The following is a 13,509-nucleotide window of genomic DNA, read 5'->3' as shown; positions in this document are numbered from 1 at the left end:
ACTTGAGCCACAGTGCCATTTCTGGCTTCTTCTGTTCATGTGGAATTGAACCCAGGGCTTCATGCATGCTACACAAGCAAGCACTCTACACTAAGCCACATTCCCGGCTCTTACTACCTTCTTGGAGTCATGTTTTTCACCAGGATGCAGTAAGTACCATGGGACATAGTATACTAAATGTATTATTGCTTTCAGTTTTCTCTGAAGCTTTTGCTGTATTCTCACCTCAATTTTGGTTGTGAGTTCTGTTCAATTGAATTAGTAGGAGGCAGAAGAATTATTGATTTTTTTTAAACTTTTATGTTTTGAGATGGGGTCTTGCTACATAGCCTAGGATGGTGTCAAATTCACAATCTTCCTGTCTCAGCATCCATCCCAAGTGACCAGTTTTTAAACAAATTTACAATAAGAAATTTAGGTATGTAGTCACAGAAATGCCTCTTTCTTTATCACTCTAGACAACTTGTGTGAACAATGACAATAGCTGTTTTCAGTTAGCTATGTGATAGATTGTTAAAAGGCAGGAACTTAATAAATTACTGATTTAATAAATTGTCTGGTTTTGTCACCAGGCAATGAATGGGGTCTTCTCTCAGCTTCCCAGTTTCCGTGCAAAAATCAAGGTCCTTGAGATGCGCTAATGAAAAATGTTTCAAAGTGTCTCATAGAAAGGGGAATCTCAAAAGGCAAATTTTTATTTTAGTTTTTTACCTTTTTTGTCAGTTGCTTCCTTGCCTGGGCTGTCTCTGAACCGTGATCTCATCCTCCTGAGTAGCTAGGATGACAGGCATGAGCCACTGGTGCCTGCCTAAGGCAAACATTTTAGCATGGACTTATTTTAGTATAATTGGGTTAAAGTAGAGAGAAATGGGGAAAGAGAAACATCACCTGGGCAGATTTAAATAGCTCCTCTCAGGTCTCCCAGCCCTTGCAACTAAACATCTCAAAGTAATGAAGGAGAGAAGTTTAACTGCTTTTTTTTAAGTTTACTTCCCATTTTTAACTTGTGAGTCTGGACTTTTTGATATTTGTTAAAAATAATACAATTTCTTCGTTCATCTAACCCACCTCAGTTTGACTCACTTCTTAGGGCATAGATTTGGGGACCGGCATGAAAAGATATCCATCAGAACCCTGATGTTTTGAGATGATCCCTTCAGAGAAGTCCAAGGGCATCCTCACATTAAAAAACTATGTTTCCCAAAGTGTGTTCACTGAGACAGCATATTAAAATGTAGGTTCCTATTGAAACCCCACCCTAAATCTGCCTCATAATTTGCCTGCAGCTGTGAGAGATGATTCACTTGCACAAAGCTCTTCTATGCCCTGAAGGCTATTCTCTGGCTTCAAAAGAGCTTGTAAATGTGACCAGTGTGAGGGCAGAGTTAGTGAGTAAACACTCCAGCCAGTCCTGTCTTCAGCCGGGCAATTTTAAAGCATGTTCTTCATGGCTCCTCAGAGTCTCTGCTTGCCCAAAAACTCTGCTTGCCCACATCAGCAACCTGCTCATTAACACACTTTCCCGCACTCATTTTCTCCATTCCTTGTTTATGCTTCTGAGACAATCACGCCAATAAACTACTTACTTACATATCTTTAGTTTGGGGTATTCTTTGGAGAATCAGATTAAGGATCTTCATCTCAGAAGAAGTAGAGTTTGGGTAAGTAGAAGACTCTGAAGCCAGCTGCCTAGGTGAACATTCTGGATCCACTCTAATAAGTTGATAAGTAGCTAACTAGTTATTGCCCATTCTCAACTCTAGTTTCCTTACCTTTAAAATGTTGAGTAATGATAAATATTCTTTCTCTGCCCTTCACTGTGTCTCTTTATTTGGCATATGAGGGAGAGTGGCTGGACTTAACATAGGACTCATAGACTTGGGGCCTTGGGTCTAAAAACCAGTTTCAATAGCAGCTATCTTATAGGGTTTGAAGAAGGATTAAATGACTTTGAGGGAGTGGCAAAGGGGAAAAGATTAAGCAGATGGGGAGAGATCCTGACTCAATGAAGATAATACCCCTCCTCTTCCTGGAGACCCTGTGAAGCAGAGGCACCCAGTAGCGGAGACATTCTCTCCTCCTCCTGAAGATCCTGGGAACCCAAGATAATCTCTGACAGAAGCAATGCCCCCTGACAAGCGGTAGCATCTCACAGGGAACAGATCCCCCTCTCCTTGGGTGAGGTGGGCAGAGACCCAACCAGATGTCAGAACAGCTAAGACTTGCCCAAAAGGAATATAAAAGGGAGACCCCACAAGTACTACGTAGAGCTACCAATCTCCAGGCCTCTTCTCTCTCTCTTGCACCAAGAAGTCTTTTCCATCCCCTTCCTTCTACTTTTCCTCTTCCTCCTCATCCTCCTCTTTCTTCTCCTGCCCTTTGCTTAGGAAACTAGTGGGCAAGACCTCTTATGGCATAAGGTGGCCCCTCCCAGCTGGGAGTACTAGTTGGAGGTTCGTACCAACCCGTGGTTAAAAGGCTTCCCTCAGTTTCCCTGGCACTTTACCCTCACTTTCAAATAAATGTTGCCTCTGTTCCCACTTTTTCTGCATCATAGTTCTTTATTTGGTGGAGAAAAAAAAAAGACCTAAGACCCAAGATCCCTGGACAGTATCAAGTTACATGCTTCTAAGAGTACCTGACACACAAAATATGCGTAAGTGTTTGCTGTAGTTATTACCTGATAATTCCAAATATCTTAGGTTAGCCTCAGAAATGTGCTTTTGAGATAACCTTTCCAAAAGGATCTCATGCCCAACAGAATTTTTGAATCATTGAGCCAGAGACAAGGTTTTTGGCATTCCCAATTCACAGAACATTTCAGGAAGCCTATTCCATCCCAGCAGATACGCAGCCCACCATGTTTTCCATGTTTGCCTTTGGAGTATAAAAACCTGCGTCACTGCTCAAAGTACAGGGAAGAAATAATGGCAGGAGAATCTGCCTGTAACACTCACTGGAGGACTGAATCTATCCCCTGGTTAGCCTTACTCCCCCACAAGCCCTAAAACTCATTGGTTCTTCCAAATCAATGGTTCTCAAAGTGTGGTCAGACTGCCAATATCAGCACTTCTGGGAGGTTTCCTAGCTACCAGATATTAAACTCTGGGATAAGGCCCAGCAGTCTGTGTTTTAACAAATCCTTCAAATGCTTCTCATTTAGCCTAACATTTAGGATCTAAAAAGAAAAGTCTAACAGACTTTTCTGCCTAGGCTGGTTTTGAACCACAATCCTCTAATCCTCCAAGTCTCACCCTCCTCTGTAGCCATTATTTCAGTCTTTGTCCCTGGAGGAGTTTCTCAGAATTTGTCACTTGTCTTGAGTAGAGTAACAAGTTGCCTGGGGGATGGGCTTTCTTTCTTTCTTTTTTTTCTTTTTTGGTGGAAAAAAATATTTGTATAAGTATCTTTACAATAAAAAAGTATGTATAATGTAGAATTAGCCAGCTAGACTCAGTTTGGATGATTCCAATTTTGTTGGCAACATCTAAAGCACCCTGATCAGGAGCCAGTTGAATATATGCCATCTCTGCATCAGGTCTGATCAGGATATTAACCTTAGCCACATCAATGTCACAGAGCTTCTTCATAGCCTGTTTGATCCGATGCTTGTTGGCCTTGACATCCACAATGAACACAAGTGTGCTGTTGTCTTCTGTCTTCTTCATGGCTGACTCAGTAGTCAGGGGGAACTTGATGATAGCATAGTGGTCAAGCTTGTTTCTCCTTGGGGCACTCTTCCGAGGATAGTCGGACTGTCTCGGGTGCCACAGAGTCTTGGGCGGAAGGTGGGTGAAGTATATATCTTCTTCTTCTTGTGGCTGTAGATGCCTTTCAGCACTGCCTTCTTGGCCTTAATTCAAAGCCTTTTTCTTGGCTTTGACTTTAGGAGGGGCAGGAGCTCCCTTCTTGCCCTTTGGCGCCTTTTGGTGAAATGCTGGCTATTCTCTTTCACTGGAGAAGTTTACCTTTTGTCACAAGTGCTTGATAAGCATGTACTTACCACTTCTGCTAGGCATAGTTAGTGTAGGCCTTCGATTCCAGAGCTCAGGAGACTGAGGCTTGAGAATTACCAGTCTGAAGCCAACTAAGATACATAGTAAGACCCTGTCAAAAACATTTCCCCATAGGATTTTAAATGTTAATACATCTACACTAATAAACAACTTGGATTTTTCCAATAAAAAGGGGGACTGGTTAATACACTGTATGCAAACAATAATTGATTGTGTAAATTGCGAGCTGAATTCTCATTTTGAGAATAATGTTTTCCATGTAGTACAATCAAAGAAAGTGTTTACACAGATCTGTCCATGAATTTCATTGTGTGCTGTTGAATAGCTAATATATAATTGCATTTGTCTGTAAAATAATCTATTAATAAAACTGGAGAAAATTAGGCGTAGATTCATTATTTCAGTTAGTGTGGATGCTCAATGAAGTACATTGTTCTTGCAAATGAGGTGAATGCTCATTATCATTCTCAGCAGGCTGGGCAGTACATATCTGTCCTCAATTCTTCCAGTGCTCCTGAATGTTCCAGAAACTCAACTAATTCATTAAAGTGCTTGGAAAACGTTATTGCATAGTTAATCTTTCTTTGTGTTAATTAATGTCTTTGGTTTAAAAAATGTTTCATAACAAAATGGAATGAAAAATCATTTGCATATTGTCTTTGTAAAGATATCTGCAATGTCTAGTGGCAGTCTTTGGCCTTTGTGAAGAAAAGGTGGTTCCTTGCATCATCATTGGGTTTTATTTCATTTTATTTTTCTTAACCAGTACTTGGCTTTGAATTCCAGGCCTTGCACTATTGCTTGGCATTTTTGTTCACTCCTAGCTCTCTACCACTTGAATTACACCTTCAACTTCTGGCTTTTTCCTGGTTAACTGGAAATAAGAGTTTCATAGATTTGTCTGTCCAGGCTGGCTTTGAACTTCAATTCTGAGAACTAAGCTTCCTGAGTATCTAGAACTATAGATTGAGCTACTGGTACCCTGCCTTTGTTTTGTTTTTGTTTTGGTGTCAGAAACAGGACTTGAATGCAGAGCCTCATGCTATCAGTTTTTTCACCCACAGTTAGCTCTCTACTACTTGAGAGCCATTTCTCTTGTCTAGTATGTTTCTGATTAATTGGAGATAGAGTCTCTATAACACTGTATAAGAGAGAGTCTCAGCTCCCTGAGTAAGTAGTATTACAGGTATGAGTCATTAACACTTGGCCATAGTTGGTTTTCAGAATCTTTGCTTTGCCACTACTATTTGGGCAAATGAAAGGTGAAGATACTATGTTCACAGACAAGACAACTAGGGACTATGCTCAAGATTCATTCATAGAAAGCTAGAAAACCTACAGCTGTCTAGGAGATTAAAAAACAACTACACTGCTGGGTACCAGTGGCTCATATCTATAAACCTAGCTACTCAGGAGGCTGAGATCTGTAGATTGTGATTCAAAGTCACTTACAGTCGGGAAAGTCCTTAAAATTCTTTTCTTTCTTTCTTTTCTTTTCTTTTTTTTTTTGGTTGGTTGTGGGGCTTGAACTCTGGACCTGGGCACTGTCTCTCAGCTCTTCAGCTCAAGGAGAGTGATCTACCACTTAAGCCACAGTACCACTTCCAGTTTTCTGATGGTTAATTGGAGATAAGAGTCGTATGGCCTTTCCTGCCCAGGATGGCTTTGAATCACAATCCTCAGATCTCAGCCTCCTACTAGCTAGGATTATAGGCATGAGCCATCGGTGCCTGGCAAATAATTTGAATTCTTTTTAAAAATTTTTGTCAGTCATGGGGATTGAACGCTGAGCCTAGGTGTTGTCCCTAGCACTCTACCACTTGAGCCACAGCACTATTCCAAGATTCTTATCTCTAGTTAACCACCAAAAAAGTGTGAAGTAGAGATGTGGCTTAAGTGGTAGAGAGCTCTAGCCTTGACCAAAAAAAGCTCAGGGAATGGGTCCAGGCCCTGAGTTCAATGCCCAGGACCACCACTAAAAAAATAAACCCAAAAAACTATACTGAAATATTCATACATTCTTTAATTTCTTTTATTTTTTATGTGGTACTAAAAAATGCTAGGCCAGCATGCTACCACTAAGCCACATTCCATCCATCCATTCTTTATACAATGAATTATTCAATCAACAATCATTAATTTAAGCAATATATAAACACCATGCGAGAGATTATCTATTGAAGTTAACAATTTCATTTAGGTCTGATAAGGAATTAGAAAACTAAGCACTCTAACAAACTATTGTTGGTAAAGTTAATATACCTTTTCATAGGGGGAAAGAAGAAATTTGACTTGAAGTGTGTATATCCTATTATTTAATAAACCCAAGTCTCAGTATATATCTCATGGAAACATACCCTCATTCTTTTCTTTTTTTTGGGGGGGGGTCCAGTCATGGGGCCTGAACTCTGGGTCTGGGCGCTGTCCCTCAGCTCTTCAGCTCAAGGCTAGCACTCTACCCCTTGAGCCACAGCGCCACTTCTGGCTTTTTTCTGTTTGCTTATGTGGTGCTGAGGAATCAAACCCAGGGCCTCATGCATTCAAGGCAAGCGCTCTACCACTGAGCCATCTTCCCAACCCCTCCTCATTATTTTCAAATCCACATGTTTACAAAAAATTATTTGTCACTCCAGAATAAGCACTTGCATCATTTTCAGTCAGCAGTGACCATTTGCAGAGCACATGATCCCAGCTAAGATCAAACAAGGGGACGCTACCTTCCTACCTTAGCTCTCAAATATCCTTTGGGTGGTCAATTTATTGCCATTTTTTCACATTTTGGTCCTTTTTCATTGAAAATGATCCTAAAGCACAGTGCTGAAGTTCTGCCTACTGTTTCTAAGTTCAAGAAGCTGTGAAGTGCCTGACCGAGTAAAATGCTGTTTAAGTACGAGTTATGGTGCTGTTACCTTTGAATTAAATGCTAATGGATCCGCAATATATATTATATAAAGTGTCTTTAAAAAGCAACATACTGAATATTTGTGTCCCCTTCAAATTCATATGTTGAAGATGTAGTTTCGATTGGGATAGTATTTTGAACTGACGCCTTTGGAGGTCCTTAGGGTTAGATTGTAGGTAAATGGAACTACTTGTCTATTTTAGGCGGTCCCATGCTTAAAATGTTTGCTTAGTTCTAGTCAATATTGTTAGGCCAGCTTGCTCTTTAAGATCTATGTTTTGTGCTCTTTCTGAAGCAGAGGTAGAGGTTCTGATGAAGCACACAGCCCTCATGTTGTTCGCAGGGCACGGTCATTTACAACTGTGAGGGAACTTTATCCTGTCCACTCATCTTAGGCAAATGTATTCCTCCTTGGTTCCATCAGTCACCCATACAGTGTGCAGAGTTTTGTCCTAGGCCCAAATACCAACTTTCTGGGGATTACTTTTTTAGGGCTTCAATATATTTGTATTTATTTATCTATTTTTTTTATTGCCAAGGTGATGTACAGAGGGGTTTCAGTTACATAAGTAAGGTAATGACATTTTTTGGTCAAACTTGTTACCCCTTCCCTCAATTTTCTCCTACTTTCCCTCCCTTCATCCCCCCCCTCCAAGTTGTACAGATCATTTCTAACATATTATCGTGTGTATATTGCTGTTGCATTGGATTATTAAGCAGTGGTTCTCAAACATCTCTTCATGTTGTAATCAATCAGGGCATTAAAAAAATATTGAGGCCTGTGCCCCTTCTCAAGAAGAGCTGATGAAACTAATCTAAGAAACAGCCTGAGCATCTGGACTTACAAGACCTCCCATGTGATTGTAATAGGTTTCAAATTTTAAGAACCATTGTCTTAAAGGGCCCTAAAGTGGGCCATATTTTATGTAGGGATCACATTGGTTTTTAGAAGTACCAACCAAGTGTAAAGACTTTTGTGAAAATCCCTTGTTCAGAGAAATTCTAGAAATGAAGCACAGTGTTCTTAACACAGGCAGAAGGACTAAGAAAGCATACAAAATGTCTATAGTAGGGCACCAGCAACAGTCCCCAGCCAACCTCAAGGCCACATCTGACATTGTCCCACCGTTAGAATGTTGAAAGCAGATATGCTGTCATTGATAACTGATACAAAATAGAATTGGCTTCATTGAAGTATAAAGTAATTAGAAAGAAATCTATGTTCATGATGCCTCATGTTTTGTTATAAACACTATTTTTATCCTTACCACCAGTTCTTCTTACTGCAGTGGAGCTTTATTTAGTTCCAAAGATGCCCGGTACAATTCAGGCTGCTAAGAAGCGTGCCCATTATAAAAGGAAGAAGTCATTTTCATGACATCATTTGGGTCCCCCAACATTCCTTCTGCAGCTGGGCCTTCCAGGCAACCAACGCTTCTCAAGATTTCAGCTGAATGTTCTAATGAGCAAATATCACCTTGCACTTGAAGCTGGATTTGCCCTAATATCTAGGGCTTATATCAAGATTTGAAAATACAGCCATTTTTCTTAGACAGAAGGCTATTTTGTTTGCCAAGGCTGGGTTTTGACATTCTTTCCCACAATCAACTGTTCTTCATCAGTTCAAGTTGATGCAACCATTACCTTTGCTGTAGCTTAATCTCATTTCAGATGCTCAGCTGAACATATAATTAGTCATCATGGCTGCCTAAATCAGCAGTAAGTACAAAGGTTTCCCAAAGCTGGTAGTCTCAGATCAGATACTATTAGATACTGGAGGCTTCATGGGTGTGTAAATGTAGTTCAAGGGTTATGAAAGAAGAGAAAAACAAACTTCAAACATTCTTTGCACTCATGTCACACTGGAAACAAAATCATCTTTAATGGCTGAGCACTGGTAGCTCACGCCTGTAATCCTAGCTACTCAGGAGGCTGAGATCTGAGGATCACGGTCCAAAGCCAGACCAGGCAGGAAAGACCATGAGACTCCTATCTCCAATAAACGACTAGAAAACCAGAAGTGGTGCTGTGGCTCAAGTGATAAAGTGCTCGCCTTGAGCTGAAGAGTTGAGGGACAACACCCAGGCCCTAGAGTTCAAGCCCCATGGCTGACAAAAAAAAAAAAAAAAAAAAAACTCATCTTTAATGGAGTTTGACCCTAAGAAAAAACATTTGAACATAATTCTCAAAGTACTTACTGGGCTTTTCCCTCCTTTTACCTTTTTTTGGGGGTCTGTTGTGGGGCCTGAACTCTGGGTCTGGGCACTATCCTTCAGCTCTTCAGCTCAAGGCTAGCATTCTACCACTAGAGCCATAGTAATACTTCTGGGTTTTTCTGCTTAATGTGGTGCTGAGGAATCGAACCCAGGGCCTCATGCAAGCATTCTATCACTGAGCCACCTTCCCAGCTCCAACCCTCCTTTTACTTTTACCCCTACAGTTTCTTTGATAGAATATATGTAATTAGAGAAGACTTGATGTTCTTGGATATTACGCTGATATTTTCTCAGATGTGGTACGCTTTGCTTGTAAATCTATCTCAGGAGTATAATTTCTTCAAAAATCATCAACAAACACTACTTGACCCCACAATGTCATAGGGAAATTAAATTAGAACAATGAATAGTGTTCAAAAAAACTGAAGCAAAATTTTCCTAATTTCTCATATTTTTAAAAAACGTGTTACTTTTTCAAACAGCTTCAGGGAATAAGGACATGGACTGTGTCATTGCTTGACAAGGGAACAAGTATCCTAACTTCTTCCTCAACTCCCTGTCCTAAAAACTCCTTTACTAATCTCTAGCTGGAATGAGGGCAGGGCTTCTTTTTGGAAGCAGGAACCAAGGCTGATTTTTATCAACTTAATCTAAAGAGGGAAAGGATCCAATCCCAAAGGAATGAGCTATTTACAGAACAAGAGGAAGGGTAGGTAGAATGGGACAGACCCTCCACTTTGATCAGTTAAACACTGGAATGCAGAGGAGGAAAAAGAGAAAGGGATGACCTGAATCCCGCCTGCTCTTCAGGCATTACAGAAAGCCTTACAGAAAGCCAATACAAACTGTATCACATCTGCTCCAGTCAGAAGAAAGTACATTAAAAGGCCTTTTCAAAGTTAAAAGTTTACTCTTCTGGAAGGTGAGTACGTAGGAGGTTCTAAACTATCAAAAATACTGGAGGCAGCTGGCCGCAGGTGACTCACACTTGTAATCCTTGCTATTCAGGAGGCTGAGATTTGAGGATGGCGGCTCAAAGCCAGCCCAGGAAGGGAAGCCCATCTTTAATTAACCACTAGAAAACCAGAAGTGGAGAGTGTAGCTCAAAGTGGTAGAGTGCTAACCTTAAGCAAAAGAGCTCAGGGACAGTGTCTTACCCTGAGTTCAAGCCCCACAACTGATCGAAAATAAATAAAATAAAATCTGTACTGGGGAGGGGAGGGGGGCTACACTGCAAGGCAAAATTTGTTCTCCAACGTCATACACAAAACAGTTCAAGACACAAATTCAGAATTCAAAATCTCATCACTTAGCACATTGCTGCCGGACCAACACATCACACACTAGGTGTCTTTAGTTTTATAATATTATAATGGTTTCTACTCTTCTGCCCTCCCACTCAGAAGAAGCACTGAGTTCAGATTATTCACACTGACAGTGACTGAGCAATTGTATTGTGCCAGATACATCTAATCCTACCTTCAGGGCTGCCAACCAAGCTGTAAGTCACTACATGCTCAGAGTTTGTCTTTGAGTCCTTCAAAAAATTTAGACTCAGGTTATAGCTGGGCTATCTTCCAGATATTGTCAGCACTCTTGGATTGATGAGTACATGGACTCAGAGAAATAAAGTGTCTAGGTGAGCACATTTCACAAAACTACGAGTAGTGTCAGGACATGAACCCAGATTCACTGACTTCTTGACCAGAGGGATCTATTGCTTTGTGGTTTTCTTTGTAAGAGATACAAGTTGGCATTAACAGGCTGGTTATTCTGTTCTTGCCCTCCCTTGCTTTCCTTCTAGTTACCTCTAGCTCAAATCAAGCCAGTCTGGTAGGGGAAAAAAATTATGAGACCCTCAGTGCAATCAATTAAAAGAGCTAGGTGTGGTAGCACATCTCTGTCATTCCAGCTACACAGGAAGCATAAACAGGAGTGAGTAGGCCTTTCCAGACATAAGCATGAGAACCTACTTGAAAATAACTAAAGCAAAACATGGCAGTGCTCATTTATCGAGCACCTGTCTAGCAAGCTTAAGGTTCTGAGTTGAAACACCGGTCCCATCACTTATTGAAAACCAGGGCTTCCACCATTAAATTTATCACTTAGGCAAGAAAGACTTTATCAATAGTCTTTCATCTTCTGTTTCTTAGAAAGGGACAGAGTAAAATTAGGTTTCTCAACTCCTATACTCAATATCTTATCTTAGCGGGCCAGGATTGAAGTATCATCAAATATTCAAATTTTGAGGTGTTTGTCATAAGAATCATCCATCAGCTTAGGGCAGAAATGGGTCCAAAAGTTTCCTGGATGAAGTGGACCCTGAGATGGGGCCCCAGCTGGTATGATTCCATTTTGAGCTTTGCCTTTGTTTTAGGGATTTTAGACTTGATGGGTCTAGTTCCCAGAATGAAAAAAATGCATCTTCTCCCCCTCCCCTGAACAACCTAACCCACCCTTGATTGTTGAGTTAAAGACTGACCCATAAAACAGATAGGTTGTAATTTGGTTCCAACTGGCAACTGTAAGGTCCATTCCTGGATGGCGAGCAGACCCTGCCCAGTACCTGTGTTACCTAGGCAACTGGGACACCTGGAAGAGGTCACATCCGCATCCGCTGAGGTCACATCTGAATCTGATGTGGCCATACCTTTCTCCCACCTGGTCCCACCTCTTACCTGGTCCCACTTCCCTTTACCTGGACACACCTTTCCCTGCCCCTACCCTATAGAAGGCCTAACCTGGGGCAAGACGCTCTCTTTTGCCAGCCGCGTGGAGTGCCAACCTTCCCTGGTCCCAGCAGGTCTACTGAATAAACCTACCCCTTATCTGAATACCACATGCGTGGTGCTGTTCTTACTCGGCTACCTCTTTTTAAAAACCTAACAGCAACACCACTTGCTTATGGTAAACCCAGTCTTTTGCACATGCTTACGGTAAACTCCGCCTATTAGCCATCTGTGTGTGGTCTGATAGGACTGAACAATCCTTTGTGTGTGTTACAATCCCATTGCGCGTGACCAGGCTCCACCTCATGGATTTTGCCTTTAAAAACCAAAGAATGGGGGTCACTCGGGGTCGCAGTATCAGCTTCCCAGCCTGTGCTGCGGCCCTGACCAATCAGTATAGGAACCTTCTCAATAAAGTTGCTTCTTTGTTAACAACTTTGTTGCGGTGAGCTCTGTCACCCCAAACAACTAGGTGGGCTTACCTGCCTGAGTAGGGGTCTTCCTACTACACTGGACATGAGATCCAGGAATCATGTTGTACCCATTGGAGGTCCACCAAGTGATGGATACAAAGGAAGGATAACTTTTCTCCCTGGCTTAGATTGGGAGATGTAGTTGGTTTGTTCAGCACTCTACTTGTCCATTGGTAAGTAGAGATTAGCTCTATCAGGCAGCCAGAAAATAAATGCTGTCTAGAGTAGAACCAAAGTGTTTTATGAGCACCAATTACTGTGGTTAATGAGGATCAATTGCTAATTCATTTATTTTGATAGTACTGGGATTAGAACTCTGGCCCTTGTGCATGATAGGCAAGTACTCTGCCAGCGGAGTCATATTCCTCCACCCACAGCATGCTGATTGTCTAGTAATTGAAACTAATAGTCAAGATGTACCTCATATATTGGTTAGAAGTAAAAAATAAGGTTTGGAGAGAATAGTGCTTATCACACCAAGTTTTCAGGATGGATGGCACTCTGCTTGTTCTTGTCCATTCTGCGTCCTGGAGGCTTAAACCCGGGAGGCCTGTGACTACCACAGGCTCCTCCTGACCACAGACAGCTCAAAACTTCCATCACAATTCCAGAGGTTGACTCTTTAGAACTCAGAACTGAGAAGAACTTTAGAGACTATGCAGGGAGAAGGAAGTGACTTATTAAAACTCACACTTACAGTCAGCTTGAAACAGATGCTGCCCAATCTACAACTACTGACTGGGGTGTCCAATACATGTACCTCTATGTACACCATTGGGTGCTTATTTTGTGATCGAGATGGTTATAATAAATAGCTATAAGATGGACAATATGAAAAAGCTATGTACATATGACCATATAAGATGGTAATAAGCGAAATGAACCCCAAGATAGGGACACAAGAGGTTTTATCTTTGTTGCTGTTGTTTTTAATGTACTTATAATGTACTATGTCATTTTTTTTTGTTTCTTTTGTATGTTCTTCCTGTAAGGTCCGCTCCTGGATGGCTAGCAGACTCCACCCTCCTCGCAGCAAAGTCTCCACCCAGTACCTGCGTTACCTAGGCAACTGGGACACCTGGAAGAGGTCACATCTGCATCTGCTGAGGTCACATCTTAACCTGATGTGGCCACACCTTTCTCCCACCTGACCCCACTTCCCTTTACCTGGAC

General features: G+C 41.4%; 1 protein-coding gene across 1 annotated transcript in view; it reads right to left on the bottom strand.

Moving 5' to 3' along the window:
* Nucleotides 1-12,397, bottom strand: part of LOC105981282 (60S ribosomal protein L23a-like) — a 12,984-nt gene extending 587 nt beyond the window's left edge. Inside the window, exons 1-3 of the mRNA XM_013010373.1 lie at nt 12,346-12,397; nt 7,375-7,391; nt 3,414-3,749 (exon numbers count right to left, since the gene is read on the bottom strand). Of these exons, the coding sequence (XP_012865827.1) occupies nt 3,414-3,749; nt 7,375-7,391; nt 12,346-12,397 (405 nt within the window). The remainder of the gene's footprint in view (nt 1-3,413; nt 3,750-7,374; nt 7,392-12,345) is intronic.
* Between the last annotated feature and the right edge of the window lie 1,112 nt (nt 12,398-13,509).

The sequence above is a fragment of the Dipodomys ordii genome, unplaced genomic scaffold (assembly GCF_000151885.1).
Source record: "Dipodomys ordii isolate 6190 unplaced genomic scaffold, Dord_2.0 Scaffold12, whole genome shotgun sequence".
In the NCBI taxonomy this organism is placed as follows: Eukaryota; Metazoa; Chordata; class Mammalia; order Rodentia; family Heteromyidae; genus Dipodomys; species Dipodomys ordii.
The sequence above is the reverse complement of the archived record's forward strand: the minus strand, read 5'-3'. Positions and strand labels throughout refer to the sequence as shown.